The sequence below is a fragment of the Amblyraja radiata genome, chromosome 46 (assembly GCF_010909765.2).
Source record: "Amblyraja radiata isolate CabotCenter1 chromosome 46, sAmbRad1.1.pri, whole genome shotgun sequence".
Classification (NCBI taxonomy): domain Eukaryota; kingdom Metazoa; phylum Chordata; class Chondrichthyes; order Rajiformes; family Rajidae; genus Amblyraja; species Amblyraja radiata.
The window spans coordinates 6,426,421-6,452,314 of NC_046001.1; the positions used below are offsets into that span (position 1 = coordinate 6,426,421).

Here is a 25,894-nt window from a genome sequence, read left to right on the forward strand (position 1 = left end):
TTCTGATTGCGTGAATTTAAGACGGGCAAGATGTGTGTTTTTATTTTAAGTTTTTTTAAAACTTTGCCACTGTGACCCGGAAGCGTTGGCGGGCGGTGGTTGTGGCTCGGCGGGGCCTGTGTGGAGCAGCGGAGGCTCGTGCTGAATTATAGTCAGACATTTGGAGTTTTTATCGATAGCAGGTACGTTTTTCCCTGAGGGGGTTTATTTTATGCCGAGGTTATACCTTGCGGATATAACTGCTGCCTCGGGAGATTTATGGAGGTTGGCGTTGGGCGTCCGGTCTGTGCCTTCGGTGCTTCCAGGTTTCTTGCTCCTCCAAAATATTCCAAATGGAATTTAAACTGGAGGTGGTGGAGGGAGGACTTAAGCCAGAAAGGGCTTTTGGGAAGAAAGGGCTACTTTAAATTTAGTTGCATCTGGTTGGGTAACTATGGTAGGGTGAAGATTATTCCATGCTTTAATTGTGCGGGCGGGGGAAGAACGAATTGCCTTGGTAGCTGGAATCTCAAATTGGATCGAATGCCCTCGTCTGCTCCTAATGGGTTTGGGTTTGGTGTAGGTCTTGTAGTCTATGTCGAGCTGACCATTTAACATTTTGTAAAAACAGGTCAAACGGTGAGCTTCACGTCTGTCTTGGAGAGGGTTCCACCCCATGTTGTGCAGGCTGACTTGCACATGACCCTCCTAACGTATGCGACAACCAGTGATGGTGGTTATGTGTCAATATACAGACTTGGTGTCCGTGTTTCTGAAGCTTTTTGTTAATATCCCTCCCTCGCTCCCCTCCAAATTACGTTTCTGTCTCTGCTATGGGAACAACCGATCAAAATCGCTATCTTAAACTCGTTGAAAGTGAACAAAACGCTGGAGTAGCAGCATCTATGGAGCGAAGGAAATCTTCGCTCCATAGATGCTGCTGCACCCGCTGAGTTTCTCCAGCATTTTTTGTCTACCTTCGATTTTCCAACATCTGCAGTTCCTTCTTTAACAAAATGCTGGAGTAAGTCAGCTTAAAGCCGTTTATGCTGTCTGATGTCATTTTGTGACAGAGCGGATCACTGACCCTCTTTATCCTCTTTCACTTGTTTACTGCTTCTCATGCAGCCCTCTGGATTCAGGATGCCTTGCTTCCACCCGTGTTCTTCATAAGTGATATGAGCAGAATTATGCCATTCGGCCCATCTGTGGGCAGAGGGTGCCTAATGGGGTGGTTGGTGCATTATTATCAAGTGTACAGAGATACAATGAAAAACTATTCTTGTTACAGGCGACAATATTAATGTACGTTGTTCAGGCAAGTCATACACCACATAGTGCAGATAAAAAGTGCAAAGGCTGCAACAAAGTAGATTGGGGATTAGGTATTGTGTGCCTCCCACTGCGTTTTCAGGGCTTCCATGTGATCCCAATCTGTGGATTCAGTTCTCCAAACTATCCTATGAGGTCCTCCACAATCTAGTGGTTCTGGGCCAGGGATTCCTGAGAGTCGTTGGGGATGTTATATACTTTTTCAAGGAGGCTTGAACCTTTTCCTCTCCACTTATAGGGAGGTTTCACGGCAGTCGGGTCACGACCCATGACCCGTACTGTTGCTACGCTACTCCAAATGGATTACGCGCGATGTACTGTAGGTAGGCACTTACCATTGTTTCCAGCGTAGCGGGCCCGTTAAAACCCGCTGAAATTGTCAATTTTTGCGCTGTAAATAATTATGGAAATCGGGATAAGCGTGAGACATTTAGCCTACTTCAGAATTCCAAAAGTGAGGAGAAATGACGGTAGATAGAAACGAGAGCTGAAGGGGACAACAACAGCCAGAGTGCTTAGCGAACATTGGCCGTTTGCTCACTGCATTTCATCAAGTAAGGCATTATTTGTTTTTTCTTGATTCCTTTGGCATCTAAAAAAGTTTCAGAAGTGATAAATCTGGCTGTAAATCGCCCATGGTTCTCGTGGGTTTTTACATACAAAATGAAAACGCATCTGAAGAAAAATTTACAGCCAGATTTATCACTTCTGAGACTTTTTAGATACCAAAGGAATCAAGAAAAAACACAAATAATGCCTTACTTGATGAAATGCAGTGAGCAAACGCGATAATTCCCAATATTTTCAATGTTTACCAAGCACTTTAGCTGCTGTAGTCCCTTCAGTTCTTGCTTGTCTATACCTTCATTTCGCTTCACGTTTGGAATTCTAAATTTGGGTACATGTCTCTCATACTTACCCCGACTCCCACAATTTGTTTCAGCGCAAATATTCAAAATTTTGGCGTTTTTTAACAGGTAGGAAAGTACACGTTTCTAGCATTAATAACATATACCGGAAGTGACGGATGTCTTCCAGTTGGATTTAGCGGCTCCGTGCGTCGAGCCCTATGACCCAGTGACCTTACGTGCAACCCCCCTATAAGTCTTCCTAACTGAGCTCAGCATAGAGTGCCTGTTTCTGGACTCTGGTGTCAATTTAGTGAGTGCAACTTTTTAACAAGTTTAAAAATGATGCTGATTGTTTTCCGCTTTGTCATCTGAAAGAATTTTTCAGTAAGATTGGCTGTTAGCTCATGTCGATGGCACTTTCTCCTAAATAACAAGGCCATGCCACATAATTCACTGGGCTTTCCATGTCCATGGAAATGCACTACTACATGCAACATGTAGTCTCAATGTTTGTCAAACAATCTGCGATTATGCTGCTGTTTTCCTGGAATCTGAACTTTTAATGATGCTGCATTAAATCAAGATCTTACTTCAACAGACCAGTTTGCTTCTAATAGGGTTTCTGCATGTTCCACGTCACTCAAATTGCGTTGATCAAAGTTACCAGAATTTCTCTGTGACCATCGCAGGACATGATATTTTGTCTTCTGGAGCTTTTGAGACAGTCAACAAAACATTCTTTATCCAACACACATGCTCTTCAACAGCTCACTAACTGCCCTCGCTTGGTTTTGCTCACTCGTATCTGATCAGGCCCCATACGTCCGGTGCAATAGCTTCTCTTACAGCCTAAGGATTATTCTTGCCTTTTCTTCCATAACTGGTTTTGCATGTATAATGATCATGTGTATCTCTTCATCATCCCTCTTGACTACCGCTAACTCTGGGATGTCGGGCTGCCTCTTAAACTTGAATGAACTGCAATTTCTTCGAGCTAAGCATTGAGAAAACTGAAGCCACATATTTTGGTCAAGGTGCTGATGTTCAGGAGTGGCCTTTGAACCTATCACCGTTTCACCTTGTTGGTCAAGGCAGGTGGCCAGGAATCTATATCGCACCACATTTTGGTGGATACTGGGCAGAGTTGGGGTGATTACAGGTGAGTGGGCAGGATGGGGTTTGTTTTGATGAGTATGAAAGGCAGCGTAACTTATTTGTCTTGCATCAGAATAGCTTTGCTGCATTTTAAAACAATTTTTTCCATAGTTTGATAACCTGCACTATTGCAGAAATTGCAAATGAGTGTCTCATTCTCCTTGCACAAGGTTTCACAAGACATTCAAGCATTAGTTGAAGCATTGCGTCTAAGCAAATGCTTACCCGAAAAAAATAATTCTGGTAAAATAACACCCAAGATGTGGATTTTAATTTTTGTTTAACGTGGTTATCTAGTGTTGTAATCAAATTTGTCTTTTCACAAAATTACAGTGGATGAAAGATCTGGTTGCAAAATTAATAAGCATGTGCCAGTACTTTTGCTCATATGAACTATTCCCTTTGTTCTATGTTTGCATCAAACTTGGCTATTGGCATATGTGTGGGAACAATGAGCAGATTGGAGAACAAGTAACTAGCTGCCAAGTCAAGAAAAACAAAAAGCAAAAAGACTTCCCCTGAATTTTCTTGTCTTCATAAGGTAAAGCCTTTCTGTTTCTGAAAGAACAATTATGTTAAACAACGTGAGCAAATTTTCTGTAATAATATGCTACTAGTGAATCAGCAAGTGATTGGGGAGAGAGAAAATGTACAGTTTCTCTTTGGGGGCCACTTATCGACTATGAATCTGGTGAGATGGGGTTGACAAGTACATAAATGTGCGTTTAAATTGAGGTTAAGACTTCAGTTGTGCAAACTAATTTTTACCAAAGTGTAATTAATGGATTTGATAGCCTGTAGTAGATTGAAAAGGTGCAAAAGAACTGACTGTGGGATGCAAGGTGATGTCTAGCATGTGGCACAACCTAACTGTTCCCCAGCAAAGCCTATATAATTGAGCGTAGATGAAGCAGTTTTAAACTATTTACTGTAAATAGAGAGAGCTTGTTCCCATTGGTTAAAGGAACCAGAATCAGAGAGCTGAGCAATAAGAATTATTGACAGAAGTTTAGTTTAGAGATACAACGTGGAAACAGGCCCTCCACCCACCGAGTCAGCATCGACCAGCGATCGCCGCACATTAACACTACCCTACACACACGAGGGATAATTTTTACATTTACACCAAGCCAATTAACCTACAAACCTGTATGTCTCAGGAGAAGTACCTGAAGCGAATTGAGCAAAACCTGAATGGCGAAGCAATCGTGAAACAGGAATGCCATGCCAGGGGTTGGAGGTGTGTAGTGGAGGTGCGTTCAACCATAATGTTCATAAGGAAACTGAACATGTACCTGGCAGGAAAATGTCTGCAGGGCTCTGGGGATAAAGTAGGGGAGTGGGACTGGCTGGATTATTGCACTCGACCCTGCATGGACTTGATCTGCCAAATGGCCTCCTTCTGTGCTGTTACCATTTTATGATTCTGTTTAAAAACCATGTCCAGGACAAGGAGTGGAGTTTGGCGAGTCTCCACATGGAAGAGAAAGTAAGGGAATGTGAACTTAACGGAATCACTGATTTTTAAGTTCTGTTTTTGAATTTTATTTTGCAGATCCATAATCTCTTGGTCAATGAGACACAGAGAAAGCTTCCAACTGTGATTCAAGTGTATCGGGCTGCCACGGATAATGAGTAATTCTTCCTCTGCTAGTCAGACTAGTTGTCTTCTGGAGGGAAGAAGTTTAGATAAAGGTATTGTACACGCTAGTGCTTCAGGGATGGATGCTTCATTAGCCTGTAGAAAGACTAATGAAGCTCAGGATGTCTGAGCTATGACCTATATTCAACCCTAAACCTTAGTAATCTCATCCATTCCTTGCATTGCTGATTTGACATGTTAGAATTTATTGCCTTATTAAGAGTTGGATAGAGAGAGTTTTGACATGCGTGTCATATGGTGGTAAATCCTGAAACAGAACACTGATATCTATTGCTATTAGCAACATGAGATATTTGCAATTTCTTTGGGAGCATGGATTTAAACCTTGTTCATAACCCCCAAGACTCCATGAGCACTGAAGTGGTTCATGGACACTCGTAAGTTTGGACACTCTGGATGCAGCTTATACTAGTTACTATTTTGGCCATTTGCTCCTTCAGTTCAGTGGTCTGTGATCCTTTTAATGCTGCAGGGATATTTTTCCAGCATAATTGAAAGAGGCCTTTGTACCTGTGGCGGTTCCTCGAATGAGCAACTTATTAGTCCCACTCCCCTGCTCTTTGCCACGGTCCCTAAGTTTTTACACCAAGTTTTCAGTTTTCTTTATTAAGTCACTTTTGAATCCGTTTCCACCACCCTTTCAAACAGTATATTCCAGATCACAACTTGCTGTGTAACAGATAATTTCCACACCTCACTTCTGGTTCTTTGACTAATTGCCTCAAATCTGTGTCCTCTGCCACTGGAAACAGTTTCTGTGTTTTACTTGATCACAGCTATTCATTCCTGTCCAATCTCTTCTTAATCTTTTTTTGTTCAAAGGAGAACAATACGAGTCCCTTATGTCTAGTACCATTTCCAAGAAGTCTTTTCCGCATTTTCTCCAGTGCCTTGACATTTATATTTCTTCTCCCATTCCCATCTCCACAGTGACTGCATGCACATGAGAGTTGCAAGGTGTGATAAATGAATTGATCAAATGACAATCTAACCTGAGGGTTAAGCGCTTGGTTGTGTGCTGTTTTTGCACAACAAATAGGTTCCTTTATGCATAATGGGTCCCTCCTCTGTAACTGAGTTAGCTGGGGGCATTGGTAGGTGAGAAACCTGTCCTCAGCATTTCTTGAATTTGGGAGAAAAATGAAAAGCGAGGGTTGATTGCAATCCACGGCTCCCTGAGAGGACCCGCGTTCACAGGCAGTCTGGGATGAGTGGGTTATCTCGTGTATAGAGTGGACCTCTTCTTTGAAATTTGAGAATAAGAGGCCGTCTTATCTAATCATAAAAACTTGAGAGTGTTTTGACAGAGTAAATGCTGTTTCCTTGAGCTGGAGAGAAAACGTCTTCATTCTGTGGGTTGTGAATCTGTGGAATTTTCTGCTCGAGAGGATTGTGAGTTTTCAAATCATTGGATGTATTCCAAGGCGAGTTCAACATTTTTGTTATGCTACGGAGTCCAAGGGCATGGGGAATTGAGTATGAGAGTAGACTGGAAGTGCAGGATCAGCTATATCTTAGTGAACAATGGAGCAGATTTGTGGGTCTGAATGGGCCTGCTCCTGTTTTGTGTGGAATGACGTATCACCCACTCTCTGCCTGTAACGTAATGTGATGATAGTTTCTGGTGCTATCAGGAACTATGAGAAGTCTGGGTAGGAGAGGGGAAGAAACTTACCTTAGAAATGCATGGAGGTTGACCTGGGCAACTAGTTTTAACCATAGGATCATATGTGGATCCATTGGCCAGCACTCCAATCGAAAATTGTATTTAATTGTGTGAGTAATTAATTTATTCAAGGATTGTGGCAATTTTTAAGTGGAGGAGTTGGTAGGAATGGTATGACCAACAAGAGGAGCAACAGTCTTTTGTAAAATTAACTAGGCTTTTTGAGATTTGCAATGAATAATGGGATGATATTAATTACCTTCCTATTGTATCCTTTTCACATAATATGATTTGAAAAGTGAAATTTAGGGAAGATTTTCTTCCATTTTGGATCCACGTTTAATTAAAATCAAAGGTTGTCTTCATGCATACTTCTAGATTTGATGCAATATCTGTTTCTTGGAATTTCTAGTGAGCCATTACTGTCATCCATTCTGGCCTCTCTCCTCTCATGAAGCCCAGTCCACGAGTGGGCTCTAGATTTGCTTGCTGCTCTGAGTTATGGTTGCTGATGTCGGACTGGGTGCCAGAGGAAGTGCGACCGTTGTCACCCTTAGCTAGAGAAAGGAAACCTGGTTGGGATTTTCATCCTGATCGCTCTCCGGTAATCCCTGCTGCTGGAGGGAAGCCATCTGGTTTGATTACAATTCTTTGAGCTCATTCTTCCCATAGTCAAGTAAACAGTTAATTCTTTGCTTGTGTATGAGTCTCAACAGAAAGGCCACTAAGGGCAAGGTAACAATGGGCATGTGGTGCCCATTGAGCTGTACGCCAGTAGTGGTCAGCTTTAGAGAGATGATGGGGTGGTGGTGGGTAGTGGGCTCGAGGTTTGGCAAAGCAAACGTCTCTAAAGTCACTACAGTTAACAGCGTGAATACACTAAGTGTAAATAACGGTGTGTACTCTAGAACAATATGGACATTGTGTAGCCTCATCACTTTATACTGAGTAATTAATTTTTTTCTGGAAACATGTTGCCTGGCTGTATATTGGATCATGTGGATGGTAAAGCTCGTCCTTTTTAAAAAATGAAATAATAAGCAACGCTTTCTCTTTCCTTTTTGAAGCTGAGCAACAGTGTACACTGGGTACTATTGGGACAAGGCTTATGTCGACAGGGCCTGTGGGGAGATCTGATGGGGACCAGTCCCCCTCGGCACAGAAACGTACCGCTACTCAAGCCTTCAGCCTACTTCCCAAACGCAGGAGCTCATCCAGGTAACGCAGGGGTGGAAATGCTCTGCCTCTTCAGCTAACCCACGAGCTCTTTTACACTTTGATTTATATTGCAGTGCCACTTCTACTTGAAACGGTTCTACAATATGTGTTGCTACCCCTGCCCCCCCCCCCCCCCCCCCCCCCCACCCCCACCCCCCCTCTCCAACTCTCACCCGATGCTCTGCATTCTGTTTACTCTGTGGGGTGGAGTACTGAGTACTGGCGCCACCAAGGAAATGAAAGGATTGTGCACGTGCTCTCGCCTCCAGGTTGTCAGAGAAATTTGGCAAGAAAAGCTTGCTCGTACTGGCAGCGATGACCATTTAATTTTTGCCAATTAAAGTTGGACATCGGCTCTCAATGGGAGGGAAGTGAAGCCACCTTGGGAGATGGTGTGTGCACCTAATGAAGTGTAGACAGTACCTCGCTTACACTACAGAGGTGCCTGCGACAGACCATTTGCCATAAAACTAGGATCCTTAATGAACCAGTGAGCCTCTACAGTTACAGGATGATACAAGATTTACCAGGTTCACCTGAACTATGTCTACTGAGTGTTATTGGTGAATTTAATAAGTGAGAATTTTTTTTGAAGAGCTTCCAGAAGATTTGTTCAGCACTCTGTTTGATAGCTTGTTGCTAGATGTTCTTCCCTCTCCCTGCCCAGTATTTTAATGCATGAATGGAGTTTTGACAACTTGATGAGATTATCTGAGTTTTTATTTAATTTCTCCCCTCGCTGGACTTGTCTTATTGAGTAACCTCCTCTGTGGGTCTCTCTTTATTGGTGGCGATGAGCTTTCCAGGCTGCTTGTGGGACTGGGGTGGTTGTGGCGAGTAAGAGTGGGAAGGATTCCTTCCTCTGCAGTATTTCCTTTTGCTGGTGCTAACTCATTCTGTCATCAGTAGCTCAAGCCTTCGAGCACCTCACGCCAGACCATCTTGGCTGCACCACTTGTGATTTAACCTACTTTGAAGGTGGTGTTTTAACGCACACTGTTTTGTAATATTAAGTGATGCTCAGCACTCATTCAGTCATCCGCACAGAAAAACTGAGCAAGTATAGATGTTGTGCATTAAAACCCAAGTCTTGGCTTTCACAGAATTGTCGTACACATTGAGGGAAGGAATACTAATGAATGTCCAAGTTTTATGGCTTATTTTAGTAATCAATGGAAGCCATTTCATACTTTTGTAAAAAAAAAAACTAATTAAAGGTTGCTCACTTATTTTGTTCTCTTATTTCTTCCACACTTTTCCCTGCCTCAAGCGTGCTATTTCTAATGGTTCAGTGGCGGTTAGCAGCCCTCTGTCACGCGAGTAACTGTTCTTCAAGGGTGAGACTTGATAGTGAGTGTTGTTGGACTGCGTGACCATAAAGCCTGGCCCTGTTCTCAGTCATTGTTCGTATGCGTTGCAGAGTAGCAATCTGGAATGGGTGCACTTTTCTCTTTCGCACCTATTCCTGTAACATAGGCCAAGCGTAGAATCCTCTGTGCTCTGTCGGAGGCCAATTCTGCCAGTAGAAACCACATTGAACCTGGGCTTTTCACTGTCACACACAACAACATCCGGATGAGTAGGGCTCCTGCAAGGACTCGACACAAGGCTCATGACCTCGATACAAATGCGTTCACAATCCAATTTTTTTTTTCCAATGATAAATCCACAGGAGTGAACAAAGACAACTCTTACCCTGGGTGTGTGTGTGTGTGTGTAGATGTTGAATGCTGATGATTGCTGAAGTGTAAAGTCATCCGCCGGTGGTATTTTTGTGTGAAGTGGGTTTGTGAAATGAACTATTGGGAGCGGGGGCTAATGCTTTAACTTTATAGTTTATATAAGAAATAACATTTTGACCAGATCTCCACTTCAAGGTAAGGGATGTTACTGCTAGGGATTGAAGTATGTGTTTGTTAATTTTTCCAGTGTTGGCACCAAGAATGTTAAAGAAGTTGTAGCTTAATCAGGAAATTGTTCCCTTGCTGCCCTCAGTGAATGTGGCGTCACTGCCTTTCCACTCTAAATCCCGAATTTGAAAGAGCACCTTCACCGCTGTGAATGTTCTTTTTCTTATTACTCCTTGTCAACGATGGATTGAGCAGTTTAGTGCTGTGAACTCGCACTTCAGGAAGTGGCGTGAGGTAATCTCAAATCCACTTCACATTTGCAGCTCTCAAAGAGAAGGCTTTTGCACCTTTAGTTTTGGCTGCCTTCACCTGTTTCTGGCTTGAAGCACAGTGGGCTTTGCCAATGCAGCATTGGGGTCCCCATACAGAGACCTGGGAGCAATTTCTTCCTTTTGATATTTGCTCTGAGTTCAATCTCCGAATCAGCAGAAGTTCTGCGAACTGGAGCAAGTAGGCCAGCCGTCCAATTCCAACACTGCCTCTTTGTTCTGTCACTTTCTTTCGCACCACCGACAGAAGATTCTTGCATTGTTCCCTTTTTCAGATCCATAAAACGCAAGAAATTTGATGATGAGCTAGTTGAAAGCAGCCTGGCTAAATCTTCCACTCGGGCAAAGGGCCCAACAGGGATGGAACCTGCGCGGTACTCTGGCAGTGAACCATCATCCAATGAGAAGAAAAAAGTAGGTATTAAATATAAACACACGAAAATGATGGGAAAATACTGCACGTTTGTTTAGATGTGGAAGTGCAAAAAAATGAAAGTTTAAAGTTTGGTCATAAAATATTTATTGGCCTGCTTTTTTTTCTTTTTTTTTTTTCCTTCGATAGCCCTGGCATGCTTTTCTGTTTCCACTAACTTTTGGTTCTTATCTCAGACTTCCATCATCTAATTTTTTTTATCTATGTTGAAGAGAAGTAGTTGATAGGGAATTATTTTCTAGTTAGTGAATGCTTATATCCATTTGGGTAAGAGAAACATAGAAAGTTTTGCTCTCTGTTAGGTATTTCTGTTTAGCTACTTTATTCCTAATGCATTGACAATATGCTGAATCGTGCTGGCTCTATATTTGCTTTCTGCCAGTGGTTGAAGAGTGATAAATGACAAAAGTCAAAAGGACTTGGAACTGTGACCAATGCCCTGAACTTGACATTGTGTTAAAGTCTTCAGTCGTGCTATAACCCTACCTTGTTCTTCAAGCCATGAATTGACAATGCTGATCATGTTTCCTGGAGCTCACTGCTCATGTGAACGATCAAATATTAACTGATGAATTAAAGGAAGCTGATGCTGAAATCAATGCTGGATCCTCGAGCAGTGAAATAATGCAGGAGCTTCCTCCTTGTGATGCAAATGAGTTGTTTGCAGATTTGAGATATGTTTGAATTGCCATTCCATGCAGCATGGAAGCAGGCCTATGTCCACTCGAAGCATCAAGCACCCATTTACACTAATCCTCTGCAAATCCGATTTTTATTCCTCCTGCATTCTCATCAGCTCCACTGGTTTTTCCCACTCGCCTACATTGTAGGGGTAATTTACAGTGACCAATTAACCTACCAACCAGAACGCCTTTTGGATGGGAGGAAGCCAGAGCACCCGGAGAAAATCCATTGGGTCACAAGGGGAACTCGTTGCACCTCCCCCTTTCCTAATCTGCCATCAATCAAATAATAATCTGCCTTCCTGTTCTTGCCAACAAAGTGGATAACCTCACATTTATCCACATTATACTGCATCTGCCCACTCACCCAACTTATCCAAGTCACCCTGCAGACTCATAGCATTCTCCTCGCAACTCACCCTGCCACCCAGCTTTGTGTCATCTGCAAACTTGGAGATGTTACATTTAATTCCCTTGTCTAAACCATTAATATATATTGTAAATAACTGGGGTCCCAGCACTGAGCCTTGCAGCACCACACTTTGTTTAGGCCGTTAAACTCATTGGCTGTCAGGTCTAATAAAAGTCCCATGGTTCGGTTGTATTTCCAGGTGCTGATTTTTTTTTTTAAACTGTTTTATTCCATATAACAGTTCTCATATCCTGTTGACACACAAACAAAATACTTGAAATTTTAAATCAAAACAGAAGACCTGCGGGGTACCTGCAGCATCATGTTTTGTTAATGTTTGAGGTCAATGGCCTTCCATCATGAAGTTAGTTGCCCTTAAACATTAGCTCTTACTCGCTTCACAGATGGTACTTGACCTGCTGAGTACATCCAACATCTTCTGTGCTTATTGATTCCAATTGAGACTCTTCAACTACGGTGTATCTGTTTCTTGCCAATTGGATGAAAAGTTTAATCCTCTGGATAGGATTTTCTGCATGGGAACTGATTATTTGAGCACTGGGCTAGTTGTAGAAGTTTCTGACCCATATTTAGCATGGCTCTTTTTATTTAAAAAATCAGATATCAAAATCCACCACCGTTCCATTAGCTCCCAGCAGCATCATCAAACGACTAAAGAAAAGCAAGCAGCCGCTACAAGTCACAAAGGATCTTGGACGATGGAAACCAACAGACGACTTGCTGCTAATAAATGCTGTTTTGCAGGTAAAGTTTCAGAGATGGGGGGGGATTCAAGTGTCACAAATACGGTATCAAAGTAGCTACGCTGTACATTTAAATTTTTTTTTAAAAATGATGCAATAAGACAATTACTTTAATCAGCTCCAACCTTTGGTATTTATTTTATTACAACAGTGTCAACTTTAATCCGGACAAAGACAGAATTGCAGCTTGTGGGTCTCTGTTCTTGTCACTAGGTGGTGCCGCAGTAATGCTTTCAGTTTTGAAAAGTCTTGGTGAATTGAAATAATGGGACAACGTGTGGAATTAAAGATATTGACGAACAAAAATAGAAGGGAAGGGATAAAGGAAGAAATTAACCTATTGGATTTAATGTCTGTAGGAAGGAACTGCAGATGCTGGTTTGCACCGAAGATGGTCACAAAATGCTGGAGAAACTCAGTGGGACAGGCAGCATCTCTGGAGAGAAGGAATGGGTGACGTTTCAGGTCGAGACCCATCTTCACACTGAGAGTCAGGAGAGGGAGTCTTGAGATATGGAGGGGTGAGGTGTGCAAATGGCAGATCAGAGGAATTAGAGTATTTTTAGACCAAAAGTGATCTTTTTGTATAGTTTGAATGTCAGAACGGAGGAATGAATGTGAGCCACATTATTTATGGTCTAAGTATGTGATTTTTCTTTGGTGAGCAGAAGAGTAGTTTTGTGAACTCTATACCAAGGAGCACGATGAAAGCACCATTGCCCTCAGCACTGCAAGACTTCAAGGAGGTGTCTCACTGCCATGCCCTCAGCTATTTGTTTAAAAAAAAAACAAGTGCATGTTTAGCTAGACAGCAGAGTCTCTTCCTTCCAGTACAGTGGTGAAGCAGATGGATTTTAATGACAATCTGAATTTTCATGGTATAGAGTATTTAACTAATTGAATTCAAATTTCAAGATCCCATCTTAATTATTCCTCCCACAATTCCCGCGATAGATATGCAAGTAATGTTGACCATCTGTCCAGTGGTATTAACACAGTACATTTTCAGTTAATATTGCTGTTGTCTTTATTTATTTATTTGTTTGTTTATTTGTTCCGAACAAGTAAAGACATAAATAGGAATAAATAACAACAACAAAATCGAAATAGTCAAACCATTGGACATTCCAGGCAATATTTGTAAAGCAATGAAAAGCATAAAGCAAAATTTAAATGTCCAACACTTTTTCTTTACAAGCTCGAAAAGGAGTGAGAAGAAGAATAACTTATTTAATCTCACCCCTTCTCCCTAAACCCTTCTTCCATATTTAATAATTAATTAATTAATAATAATAATACCCCAGACAATTTTTAGAGATGCATACAAACATATATATACATACAGCTGATATACACTTACAAGTAATATGTATGAAGTAACCAAAAATCATAAATAAATAATAAATAAAATAATAAATAAACATCAACCCCTGTTTGTCAACCAGCCCCTTCATCCCTGTACCTTGTGTAAAAAAGTTTTTTGTATGTCATTTTGAACTGGTTCATGTTTGGACATTGCTTTAACTCCACATTCAAACTGTTCCACAATCCTACTCCACAGACCGAAATACAAAAAGTTTTTCTGGTCATGCGGACTCTTTGTACCTTAAAATTAAATATTCTTTTTAAATTATAACCCCCCACTCGCTCATTGAATAATTTTTGTATATTTCCAGGTAGGTTTTTATTTTTGGCCCTAAACATTATCTGTGCTGTTTTAAATGCAACCAAATCTGCTAATTTTAATAATTTTGACTGTAAGAATAATGGATTAGTGTGATCCAGATACCTGACATTGTGAATAATACGTATTGCTCTTTTTTGCAGAATAGTTAATGAATGTAGCGAACTTTTATAGTTATTGCCCCAGACTTCTGCACAGTAATTTAAATAGGGTAAGATTAGTGAACAGTAGAGAATGCGGAGTGATTTGTGATCCAGAACCTGCTTAACTTTGTGTAATACAGAAATGCTTTTTGACAGTTTGGATTGTACATGTTTAATGTGTGATTTCCAGCTGATTCTATCATCCATTATAACCCCAAGAAATTTATTTTCATGAACTCGTTCAATTTCAACCCCATTTATCTTTATATTTGCTTGTGTATTTGTTCTGCAATTACCAAATAACATTATTTTGGTTTTGCTCAAGTTTAATGATATTTTGTTCCTGTCAAACCATGTTTTCAGTTTGCCCATTTCTTTTGTTATTTTATCCAGTAGTTGTTTTAAATTCTCCCCAGAACAAAAAATATTTGTGTCGTCTGCAAACAAGACCAGCCTCAAGGCATTGGACACATTACAAATATCGTTTATATACATGATGAATAGTTTTGGACCCAACACTGACCCCTGGGGGACACCACAAGCAATGTCCAAACATGTAGAACTGTAGCTGCCCAGCTTCACAAACTGTTGCCTGTTACTTAAATAGCTTTTAATCCAATTCAGTACTAGACCTCTGATGCCATACCTTTCTAATTTTTTTAATAAAATATCATGATTGATCGTATCAAATGCTTTCTTTATATCAATAAATATCCCAGCTGCATATAGTTTATTGTCAATAGCGTTTGTGATATCTTCAATTGATTCTATTATTGCAAGTGATGTTGATCTGTTTGATCTGAATCCATATTGACTTTCAGTGATTAGTTTATGCTTTTCTACAAATATGTCTAGTCTATTGTTGAACATTTTTTCTAGTATTTTGGAGAATTGAGGGAGTAAAGAAACAGGTCTGTAGTTTGTGAAATGATGCTTGTTCCCAGTTTTGTATATTGATATGACTTTTGCTATTTTCATTTTGATTGGAAAAGTACCGGTTTGGAAAGATAAATTACAGATGAATGTTAGAGGTTTGGAAATCCCCTCAATGATCATCTTAACTAACGACATGTCAATGTCGTTGAAATCAGTAGACATTTTGTTTTTATATGTTTTAACAATGTCCAACAGTTCTTTTTCATCTACTGCCATAAGAAACATAGAGCAGGGATTTCTCTCCAATAAATTCTCAGGAGTTTCTCCAGATGTCCCTGGATCAGGAATTTGTTTAGCCAGGTCTGGTCCAACATTTACAAAAAAATTATTAAAGCTATTAGCTACATCCTCCATATTATAATTTTCATTGTCCTTATCAATAAAAGATTTCAATACTTCAAATCTTTAAGGGTCTGATGTTGTATTTTTGAATTGTAGACAAATGACTTGACTGCAGTGCACCTCGGCGTGAAGTTCAGCTGCCACTTCATGTTACGGGAGATCCAGGAACGTTGGTATGCACTCCTGTATGACCCTGTTATATCCAAGTAAGTGAAATGATTCTGTTGAGCAGTGAGGCTTGCACATTTTGATTTTCATTTTTGCTCAAAGTATTTCTTTTGGGCTTTCATTTATATATTTTTTAAAAAAAAGGGAATTTACAGTTCTTATCGAAACCTTTTGTCAAGAGAAATATCAGCTTCCAGTCTCTGTAAAGTACAACTGGATTGAAATTGATGGTCATCACATGCACATTCAGAAATTTTGCTTTGAATATTTACCACTGTCTACCAAGTCCCTGCTATAACACCACTGATGGCCACATCCAACAAACAAGCAGAGTTCACAGTGGTTTATGTGCATTCTTAAAGCAACATGGACAAAAATGTAATTTCTGCACTGTTAACATATAGTTTAGTTTGTGTCACCAATAACATTTCCCCCCCCCCCCCCCCCCCCAAGTTTGCCTTTGGGTACTTTCCTTTTCAACTGTAATTGGTTAAACCTGAAAAATTCAAGCCATAAGTATAAGAATGTATTTTTGTTTCTTTTATTACTTGATTATTCTGATTGTTCTGCTCATTAATATTTGGGGTGTTGATGTTGAAGAATGGCCCAGTTTCATTTTTTTAGCACCCAGTTTCTACCTCCGGAGCAACGCATGTGGAACAAGGCTCCGCGTTTTCTGCTTTGATGTCAAAAGGCCATCACGTGGAAAACTAGTGTGAATTCTTTCCTGAATGAAATGCCAATTTGTTCTGAGGTTGTGGCAGCTTTGTGAGATGGGCTTGGATGTATTCAATGCAGCCAGCTTCCAACCATTAGATGCACATGTATGATTGCTCTGGCCTTGTGGTCCTTTTAAACTTGGCTTTGATCATTTTCATTCCCCCCCCCCCCCCCCCCCCCCCCTTGTGGTCGAGGCATTTTCTTTTTCCTTCCTTATTTCTCTTAGTGCCAAACAATTTTTATGATAAAGTAAGTTGCTGACTTGTATTTAGCTTTCAGTCAGTACTGGCAGAAGGTGTTCGCGAGTGGGCAGGGCTGTGATCAATTGGTGAAACAGAGCACGGGCCCAAGTCCAGACACCCCTCTGTGATACTCAGTCTCCTTCCCCACAAAGTTCTGAACTTGCATTTAAATCAAATCTGCCTCTGGTATAATTGTAATTTATGAGCGTTCTATAATATCTGGACATTGCGTTCATGAAAGACAAGGAGTGATTTTTTTGGAGTAAATAGTGAATCGAGCAGTAATCCTAGCTATTTACTATTCCACAGATTACGGTTTCATCAATCAAAATTACATATACAGGCAATTTTGTGCAATTTTCTAAAAGCAAATTATCACTTTTTGTGCATTGAAACTCCTATATTTAATGTGAACCTAACAAAAGATTACTAGACTGCAACTAATATGATGTGGATAAGAAAGTTCAAGGTTGTATTGTGATTGTACGCTTTAGATATGTACAAATTGTTTGAGCTTTGCTCCATGTCAGCATAGCTTCTGGATTTCACAACTGCCTCTTTAACTCCTTCCACTCTCTCTATCACATGACTAAGAACAGTCTGAAAAAGGGACCTGACCCAAAATGTTGCCTGTCTATGTTCTCCAAAGATGCTGCCTTGCCTGCTGAGTTAATCCAGCACTTTGTATCTGTACTTGACAATGACTAATAGGAGACTTGTAATTGAAAGTTCACTCTAACCCACTTGCCTTAAATGGTGTTTATTCTTTCAGACTAGCTTGTCAGGCAATGAGACAGCTTCACCCTGAAGCAATTGCAGCAATTCAGGCCAAGGCGCTCTACAGCAAGGCAGAAGAGCAACAGTTGGCAAAGATTGGATCGGTAAACCTTGCAAAAATTTCCAGAAATCTGATTAAACTATCTTTTTAAATGAGTTTAGTTTATTTAATTGTCACGTGTACCGAAGTACAGTAAAAGGCTTTTGTTGCGTGCTAGCCGGTCAGCAGAAAGACAATACATGATTACAATCGAGCCATTTACAGTGTATAGATGCATGATAAGGGAATGACGTTTGGTGCAGGGTAAAGACAGTAAAGTCCGATCAAAGATAGTCTGGGGATCGCCAATATAGTAGTTCAGTACTGCTCTCTAGTTGTGGTAGGATGATTCATTGGCCTGACAACAGTTGGGAAGAAACTGTCCCTGAATCTGGAGGTGTGCGTTTTCACACTTCTATACCTTTTGCCCGATGGGAGAGGGGAGAAGAGGGAGTGGCCGGGGTGGGTGGGGCCAGTAGAGGAAAATAATACTATCAACTCGAGAGTTAAAGTGCATATTATATACATAATAATGCACACGATAAAGAGCATGCCACAAACCCATGGAGCAGTTCTGGTTCCATACCTGTTCTGCTGAATTAGTGAAGAACAACAATCACAGCTGTTGGGCACTATTGTTCTATACCATAACAGTGAAGAAAAGACATTCACGATCATGGTTTGTCACTGCTCTACGCAGTAAAGTACTGGGTGTGTGGGCAGGCATTGGATCAGGGCTTAATTTATGATACCCTCTTTTTATGCTTAAGACCTGGGTGGTCTGCTATTCTCTTGGCTCCAAATAGACCTTGGCTTTAGGTCGGCTGTTGAAGGATTGTTGGTGGGGCTGTTTCCAGCAATTCTTCACTTTAAGAAGTTTGGGGAATAGTTTTCAACTACCAATGAATGTTGTAATAATACATTTCAACAAAATCCGAACCTATTTGCATTGTTGAAATGTGCACATCTATCTGCTGTATTGTTTACCTTTCCTTTTATTTCTGTTTGGCCAACAGACCAGTCAACCCACACTGGACACTTTTCAGGAGTTGCTAAACAAACACCCAAATGTTTTCTATCAGTCACGCACTGCCAAATCCCTTCAAGTTCACTGGCAGCTAATGAAACAGTACTACCTCTTAGAAGATCAAACAGGTAAAAGCATATTGGCGATCTGGTTGTTAAGTGGGAATAGCCATTAATCTGCTGCTTTTTGCATACCCTCAATATTAGATGAACCCATCTGTTGATAAGACAGGTCCTTCACTGCCCTGGGCTAAAGAAAGTATAGACAGTGCCCCCCTTTCCATCTGCAGCCACGGGGTCATTGGCTGCTTCGACCTTGTGCTCTCGAATGGTTGCATGGACCTTGTTACCTCTCTCCTGCTTAAAACTTCTCTGTGGTCACTCCTTTGGTAGCTCAGCTATTTTGTATAATATCTGGACTTGCCTTTCCCAAGTACTTTTGGATATTACAGTTCATTAAATATAATTATCTGCCGTTACTGTTTATTTTACATTTGGGTGACTGCTACTTTCCTGACTGATTTTATTTTTTAGTCCAACCATTACCTAAAGGAGATCAAGTTCTGAACTTTTCTGATGCTGAAGACATGATAGATGACAGCAAGCTCAAGTAAGGGTTTGAGTTTTTATATAGCACTGAACAATGTATGAATGTGATATTTATTGTCCTTTTATTTAATTCTTTGCTCAATATTCCCCCTTAACGTTTGAAGAAATTAAATATTATTGAGGCAGGATGTAACCTTTGCACTTCTAGTACTTAATTTTGAACCCAGTTGGAAAAAATGGTTTGCATTTGGACACTGGTTTAAATGAGGAATAAGTTCATAAGTGATAGGAGCAGAATGAGGCCATTCGGCCCATCAAGTCAAGTCCACTCCGCCATACAATCATGGCTGATCTATCTCTCCCTCTCAACCCCATTCTCCTGCCTTCTCCCCATAACCCTTGATCGCAAACAGTGATGAGACAGAACACAGAAAGGAGATAGAGAGCTTAGTAACATGGTGTCAAGACAAATGTAAGCAAAATGAAGGAGCTGGACATCGTCTTCAGGAGGCGTGGAGGGATACACACCCAAGTCTGCATCAATCGTACTGAAATGGAAATGGTCGAGTGCTTTAAATTCCTAGGTGTAAATATCACCAACAATTTGTCCTTGTCCAACCACATCGACGCTGCACCTAAGTACACCAACGCCTCTACTTCCTTAGAAGACCTAGGAAATTCAACACTTCTCCAATGACACTTACTAATTTGTACAGATGCACAATAGAAAACTGCTCAGCCAAAGACTGCAAGAAATGGCAGTGTGTGTGTTAATGCAGCTCAGTCCATCCAGTAAACCAGCCATCCCACCAATCAACTCCATCTATAATTCACATTTCTTTGGGAAAGCAGCCAACATAATCAACCATAATATCTTCTGAATTCCTGATCTTCCAGTCTACCTTGTTGGGGACCTTGAACTTTTTTATCTGCACTTTCTCTGTCGTTGCACTCCGTTTATTTTGTCTTTTGCACTACCTGATGTACTCGTGTAGGGTATGATTTGGCTGGATAGCATGTAATATCACTGTAGCTTGGTACAAGTGACAATAGTAAACCAAAGCTAATGCCAGAATGTTGGATGATCTTTTCTTTTCCCCCTTTCCTAGGGAAACAAGAGATGATGTCCTGGAACATGGTAAGTTGCCTGTCTTCAGTTTGTGGTGACCAAATGTTTGCTGAGGTAAGCCGATTACGGAAAGAGCCATAAGGTGGTCAAGTCTTCCAGGTCGAGAGTCCAAGCTGAATACAGATTCAAGACTTTTCTGCTCAACTCATTCAACCTTAAGTTCAATTATTTGAAATATTTTGCAAATAATTTGTATTTTCCTGAGTTTACCTTTGTTGTAGAAGATATTTGCATTGTAGTTTGTGATTATGCTGCACTGTGATGTAAGTGGAACCGTGACAGTCTTGTCAACCCCAGCATCTGATTTGCATCTCTAGATATCATGCGCCTAGCTGGAGAGTATAATTGATATCTAGCTGTAGGGTTTGGTATTTATGGGAGCTGTGTGCGGTATAAGTCATTGAAATAGTGTTTTAAAGTGAACACTTTCATATCTTTCAATTGATGATGAATATGCCGAAAAGGCAAATGCAGAACTGATTTTGGAATATCCCCAACTCCATCTGTTAAATCAGTATTAAGACTTCTGGACAGGGAAGCAAAAGTCTCGAATGCTAAGGTGGAGGCAAGGAGAAAGTTTTTAAAATTCAGTCTGGATGAAGGGACTGAATGACTTGCCGCCAATGTTACTTTGGTCAGTTTTGTGCTGTGATCTTGATGCATGTTGTGGGTAGGATTTACTACACGTGAAATGTCAATTGATATTTGTTTTCAATGTAAATCCAGCATCATGACCATGTCCGCCCTTCATTGTGTGGGATACAAATGAGCCAATTTGTGTTCTGCATGAAAATGTGTTGTTATTTGCTTTGGCCTTGCTTCCTCTTTGTAATTCTGCTTATGTTTTGACCACAGAGCTCACTCTAGCAGACCGACGGCAGAAACGAGAGATCCGGCAGCTGGAGCAGGAGCTTCCAAAGTGGCAGGTTCTGGTCGACAGTGTAACAGGTGATGATTAAACTGTGTCCCAAGTTAACATTTCAGGTTGGAGATCCTTTGTCAGACTTCTGACCACATTTTCAGACACAAAACATTAACTCTCTCCCCCTCTCTGCAGATGTTACTGACCAGTTGAGTGTTTCTGTTTTCAGTTAAAATTTTCTTCAACAATGTCACATTGGCTTCACTGACCTAGATGCTTTTTGAGCATACTGCAGACTGCAATGAAGCCTTACTGAGAACACTAGTATATGGACTGGAGGCACAACTGATCCACACAAAAAATGACATGAGAACAGAGGACTTAAGTTACATTTGATATAGGAATTTCAATATTTATCGTATTTGCATTCCAATTTCAGAATGTTATGTTCTCTTCAGAAAACTTGCTATTCTGGAGTCCCACTATACTAACCGTTTAGTGCTACATGTTTAAGAATGCCCCAGTAGAATTGTCACAAAGAAGCTCCTTCACATTGATCACCAATTCCTGGCTGCAAAGGCAAGCAGCCGTTGATCTATAACAAAGTCTCAAAAATGAGATTTCTGTATTCTTATTTGTAGTTTGACACCGTCTTATCAAACTCTGATATACCATGTTTTTCCCTGAACAATATTATATAAAAGCTCAAGTTTGCATATATTTCAAGATGGAGAAAAATGTGATATAATATGGAGATAAAAATACTGCATTTAAAACTGCTGAAATTTATAAAATGTTTCAGATGGTTAAACTATAAAGTTCCACTACTCATCACTGATTGGCAAACAATATGTTTTTTTTAATAGTGTTCTCAGTAAGTTGGGAGAAGCTGAAAATGGTAACTCCTGTGCATTTCCAGATGCAGTTTATAGTTGAAATGAGTGCCAACTTTTTTTTAAAGTGCACATCCCAAAGAAATCTTCCTGCTGACTGTATGGAATTCATCTCTTTGATTGTAACTTGTTTGCAGAGCCATCAGATTTCTTAGAAGAATAACTGTTGGGAAGAAATGTTTTCGGTCCACCAATCCAAGAATTGTAAATTGGGAAATAGTTTTTAACCTAATTAAAAATTTGGTCATCCTGTTAACTGTGGTTTACAAGGCCATTTTACAATAAAATATCCAAGTCTCCCAAATGATTGTTTACACTAGGCATTCGTTTGAGGTGGGGGAAAAAATCTTATTTTGTGTGTGCGAATAATGACGTAAATCATGATTTAATTTTTGTTACATTTCTCACAGTAATATTCATACTTTTTAAGATGAGTTTGCTTTTTGTTGGGGATATTAAGAATTGTTCATTGTGTTCATAAAGACTATGGTCACTGCTGTGATGACCTAATTGACTAAAGTAACTGATTTGGTTTCTTAAGGTATCAGCTCTCCTGATTTTGATAACCAGACGCTGGCAGTTTTACGGGGGAGAATGGTCCGATACTTGATGAGGTCTCGAGAGGTATGGCAGTGCTTTCCTTGATATCTAGAAAGTTGCAGGATTTTTATTTTTGGTATTAATATTGCAGTGGCTTTTAAAAATAAATATATTGCAAATGCCCAGTAGGTCAGTTAGCAACCCACGGAGATGGGTTTAAGCCTTTGTCAGAATCCTTCATCAGAACTGCCTGTGTCACATAACCAGAGTATCCACTTATTTCAAGGACTTTGAAATTTATATCAATGGGTAGCAGGTGGAGGAATTGTGAAGTATTTTAAGCAAATTATATGAGGAATGATTTTTATATCCACAAAGCCTTTAATAGGCATAGATGTAGACTTTATGGTCGCTGTTTGAGCAATGGGATTCAAGTTTGGATATTGCTTTGCTGAAATGTGAGCTAACAACCTGGTTGCTAAGCAGTGCCATAATTGTGCCACTTTCCTGGGCTGTGAGGATGAATGTAAAGAATTCTATGCTGAAGTTTATTTTTAGAAGTAACTTCTCTAGCTGCTGGTGGACACAAAGCTGGAGTAACTCAGCGGGACAGGCAGCATCTCTGGAGAGAAGGAATGGGTGACGTTTCGAGTTGAGACCCTTCAGACTGATGTTAGGGAGTGGGCGGGACAAAAATAGAACGTGGTTGGAGACAGTAAGACTGGTGGGAGAACTGGGATGGGGAGGGGATGGAGGGGAAAAGCAAGGGCTCTAGCTGCTGGTATTTTAGGAATAGACCTTTTTCAAATGAAGTTTTGTGATATCGTGTCTACTTTGTAACCTACCCCACACCTTAATAAGTGCATCTCCCTGTCCTTCCTCAAACCAGATCACATTGGGTCGAGCCACAAAAGATAATCAGATTGACGTTGACCTTTCTCTAGAGGGACCAGCATGGAAAATCTCCAGAAGGCAAGGTAACAGTTTTATTTTTGATTTGTTCCTTCATTTAAAATGACGTTTGGACAGGTACATGGATATGAAAGGTTCAGAGGGATGTGGGCCAAACTGAGGCATGTGAGACTAGTGTAGATGGGGCACCTTGGTTAGCATGGGCAAGCTGGGCCGCAGGGCATGTTTCCGTGCTGTATGACTCTGTGACTCCTGACTTTAGGTTACTGTTCCTGTTGTTTGGCAACCATGGGAATTTGGGGGTGGGCCTGTATGTTTAAAAAAAAAAAAATAGTTACTAAATGTTGTATGACAAGAGCAGCCAGATTTTGGGCATGATTCCTTGTTTACTCCATTCTCCTTAACTCTGGTTATTAACTGGGATTACATTGGGAACGAGGTAGCCAAGACAGGTTGCTCATATCTTAACACTGAATGATTGCTTAATGATTGTCACACAATAGAAGTCCTCCGGCTCTAGTACCTGCGATTGGATGGTGGAGTTAATTCTCTTCTGTAACAGGTATCTAGATTATTTTGGATAAATTGTCCCCAAATAGTGTTTGGAGAAGGAAACTATAAAGCAAACTGCAATAAACAGGAGTCCAGAGACGCTGTAATTAATGCTGGAGTTGTTATCTCTTGACCAACAGTTCAAAATCAAATAGCTGAGGTATGATATTTGCTTTTCAAAGAAATTACATTTGTCTTAAAGGTATAATAAAGCTGAAGAACGATGGAGACTTCTTCATTGCCAATGAAGGTCGACGTCCCATCTACATCGATGGCAGGCCAGTTCTGAGTGGAAATAAATGGAAATTGAATAACAACTCTGTCGTTGAAGTAAGTGTTATGTCAAAGAGTTGAATCATCTTGCGCTCGTCAAGTATTCACTGTGATGAAGATGACATTACATAAAGTTTGTACTTTTAAGAGAATACATTCAATTAAATCACCGATCGCATGGAGTGGCACGGTGGCGCAGAGGTCGAGTTGCTGGCTTACAGTGCCAGAGACCCGGGTTTGATCCTGACTATGGGCGCTGTCTGTACGGAGTTTATACGTTCTCCCCGTGACCTGCGTGGGTTTTCTCCGAGATCTTCGGTTTCCTCCCACGCTCCAAAGATGTACAGGTTGTAAAAAATTGTCCCTAGTGTGTGTAGGGTAGTGTTGATGTGTGGGGATCGCTGGTCGGTGTGGACTCTAAACTAATCTAAACATTTCAGTCTATATAAAATGACTGAAACATTGAAGATTGGAAGAGGATATGGATTTTTCAGAAGATGTAGTTTACTTGGCTTTTTCAAAAGATTTGATGAAGTGAGGAAAGTTAAGCCTAATGGAACAAGTTTGTGAGCTCCTTAATTGAAGTCGAGATGTTTATAAACAAAGAATCCTCTCTTGGAATGAGTAGAGGTGGCTGGTGTCTGTAGCTATTCATGGCAGAGAATCTAATGCAATAATTTTTAGTCTCCACAAGTCTAGAGCGGCGGCACGGTGGCGCAGCGGTAGAGTTGCTGCCTCACAGCGCCAGAGACCCGAGTTCGATCCTGACTACAGGTGCCAACCTGTACGGAGTTTGTACGCTCTCCCGTGCCCCTGTGGGTTTTCACCGGGAGCTCCGGTTTCCTCCCACACTCCAAAGACGTACAGGTTTGTGCGTTAATTAGCTGGGTATAATTGTAAATTGTCCCTAATGTATGTAGGATAGTGTTAGTGTGCGGGTTTTGCTGGTAGGCATGAACACGGTGGGCTGAAGGGCCTGTTTCCACGCTGTATCTTTAAACTAAACTAAACTAAAACCGGTCAACACAAGCAGGTAATGACTACAAAGGAGGTTGGTTATTTTGCAAGGTTTTTCAAGCAATTTTGTACATGGTAGGTTGACTAAGAGTTTTTAGCATCAATTTATGACGAAAGATGCATGAAATTAAATATTTTTTTCTGTTTCCTTCCTTTGTAGATTGCCGGACTTCGTTTTGTGTTTTTAATTAACCAGGATCTGATTGCGCTGATCAGGGCTGAAGCTGCCAAGATGAACCAGCAGTGAGTGGAGGTTCCTAGTCTCTGGGCAAACATTGGCTGAAATAAAGATGAGTGCACTCTTGTCGCTGTCCTGGATATGAAAGCCTTCTGTTATTTGGACTATTGTATCTAATTTTACCAAGATTAAAAACGCGGGACCAGGGCTATCTGCTTTTACTGACGTGCGTTTGTCATAAGACACCAAATGGAAGGTACTGTTTTACCCTGCATGAGGACAACCAAATTAAAAGTGGAACATATAGGCAAGAGAAAAGATGGCACGAGCCATTTTTGCAATTGTAGATGATGCACCTGGAAAATGACTCCAGCTACAGTTCTTTGCTTTCCAGAAATCTCTTCGTCATGATTTTCTGTAAATTTTTCATGACCATAATTTAATAGAATTATACCATGGAATACTGATAGTGTAATCCGAGCAAGATCTCTTTCTTGTGTTGTCAACATGTTACATTTTCACTTTTTGGAAGGTTGTGGAAAACCTTTTTGAATAAACTTAGTGTTTTTATTTAAA

The 25,894-nt window shown here is 40.6% G+C and overlaps 1 protein-coding gene across 3 annotated transcripts; it reads left to right on the forward strand.

Moving 5' to 3' along the window:
• The first annotated feature begins 46 nt into the window (after positions 1-46).
• On the forward strand, positions 47-25,894 carry mcrs1 (microspherule protein 1). Of its 3 annotated transcripts, none has more exons than XM_033015602.1 (16): positions 47-182; positions 3,777-3,858; positions 4,873-5,012; positions 7,714-7,864; positions 10,319-10,457; positions 12,193-12,336; positions 15,537-15,646; positions 17,343-17,451; positions 18,404-18,542; positions 18,948-19,023; positions 20,072-20,100; positions 20,947-21,039; positions 22,388-22,470; positions 23,276-23,363; positions 24,053-24,180; positions 25,301-25,894. In XM_033015602.1, exons 3-16 carry the CDS (start codon positions 4,949-4,951, stop codon positions 25,385-25,387), a joined length of 1,440 nt encoding a protein of 479 aa, XP_032871493.1. In that variant the 5' UTR covers positions 47-182; positions 3,777-3,858; positions 4,873-4,948; the 3' UTR covers positions 25,388-25,894. The 3 variants fall into 3 exon arrangements, with proteins under 3 accessions (XP_032871493.1, XP_032871495.1, XP_032871494.1); XM_033015603.1 differs by lacking the exon at positions 47-182 and adding an exon at positions 3,303-3,321; XM_033015604.1 differs by lacking the exon at positions 3,777-3,858 and having other exon boundaries at positions 80-182.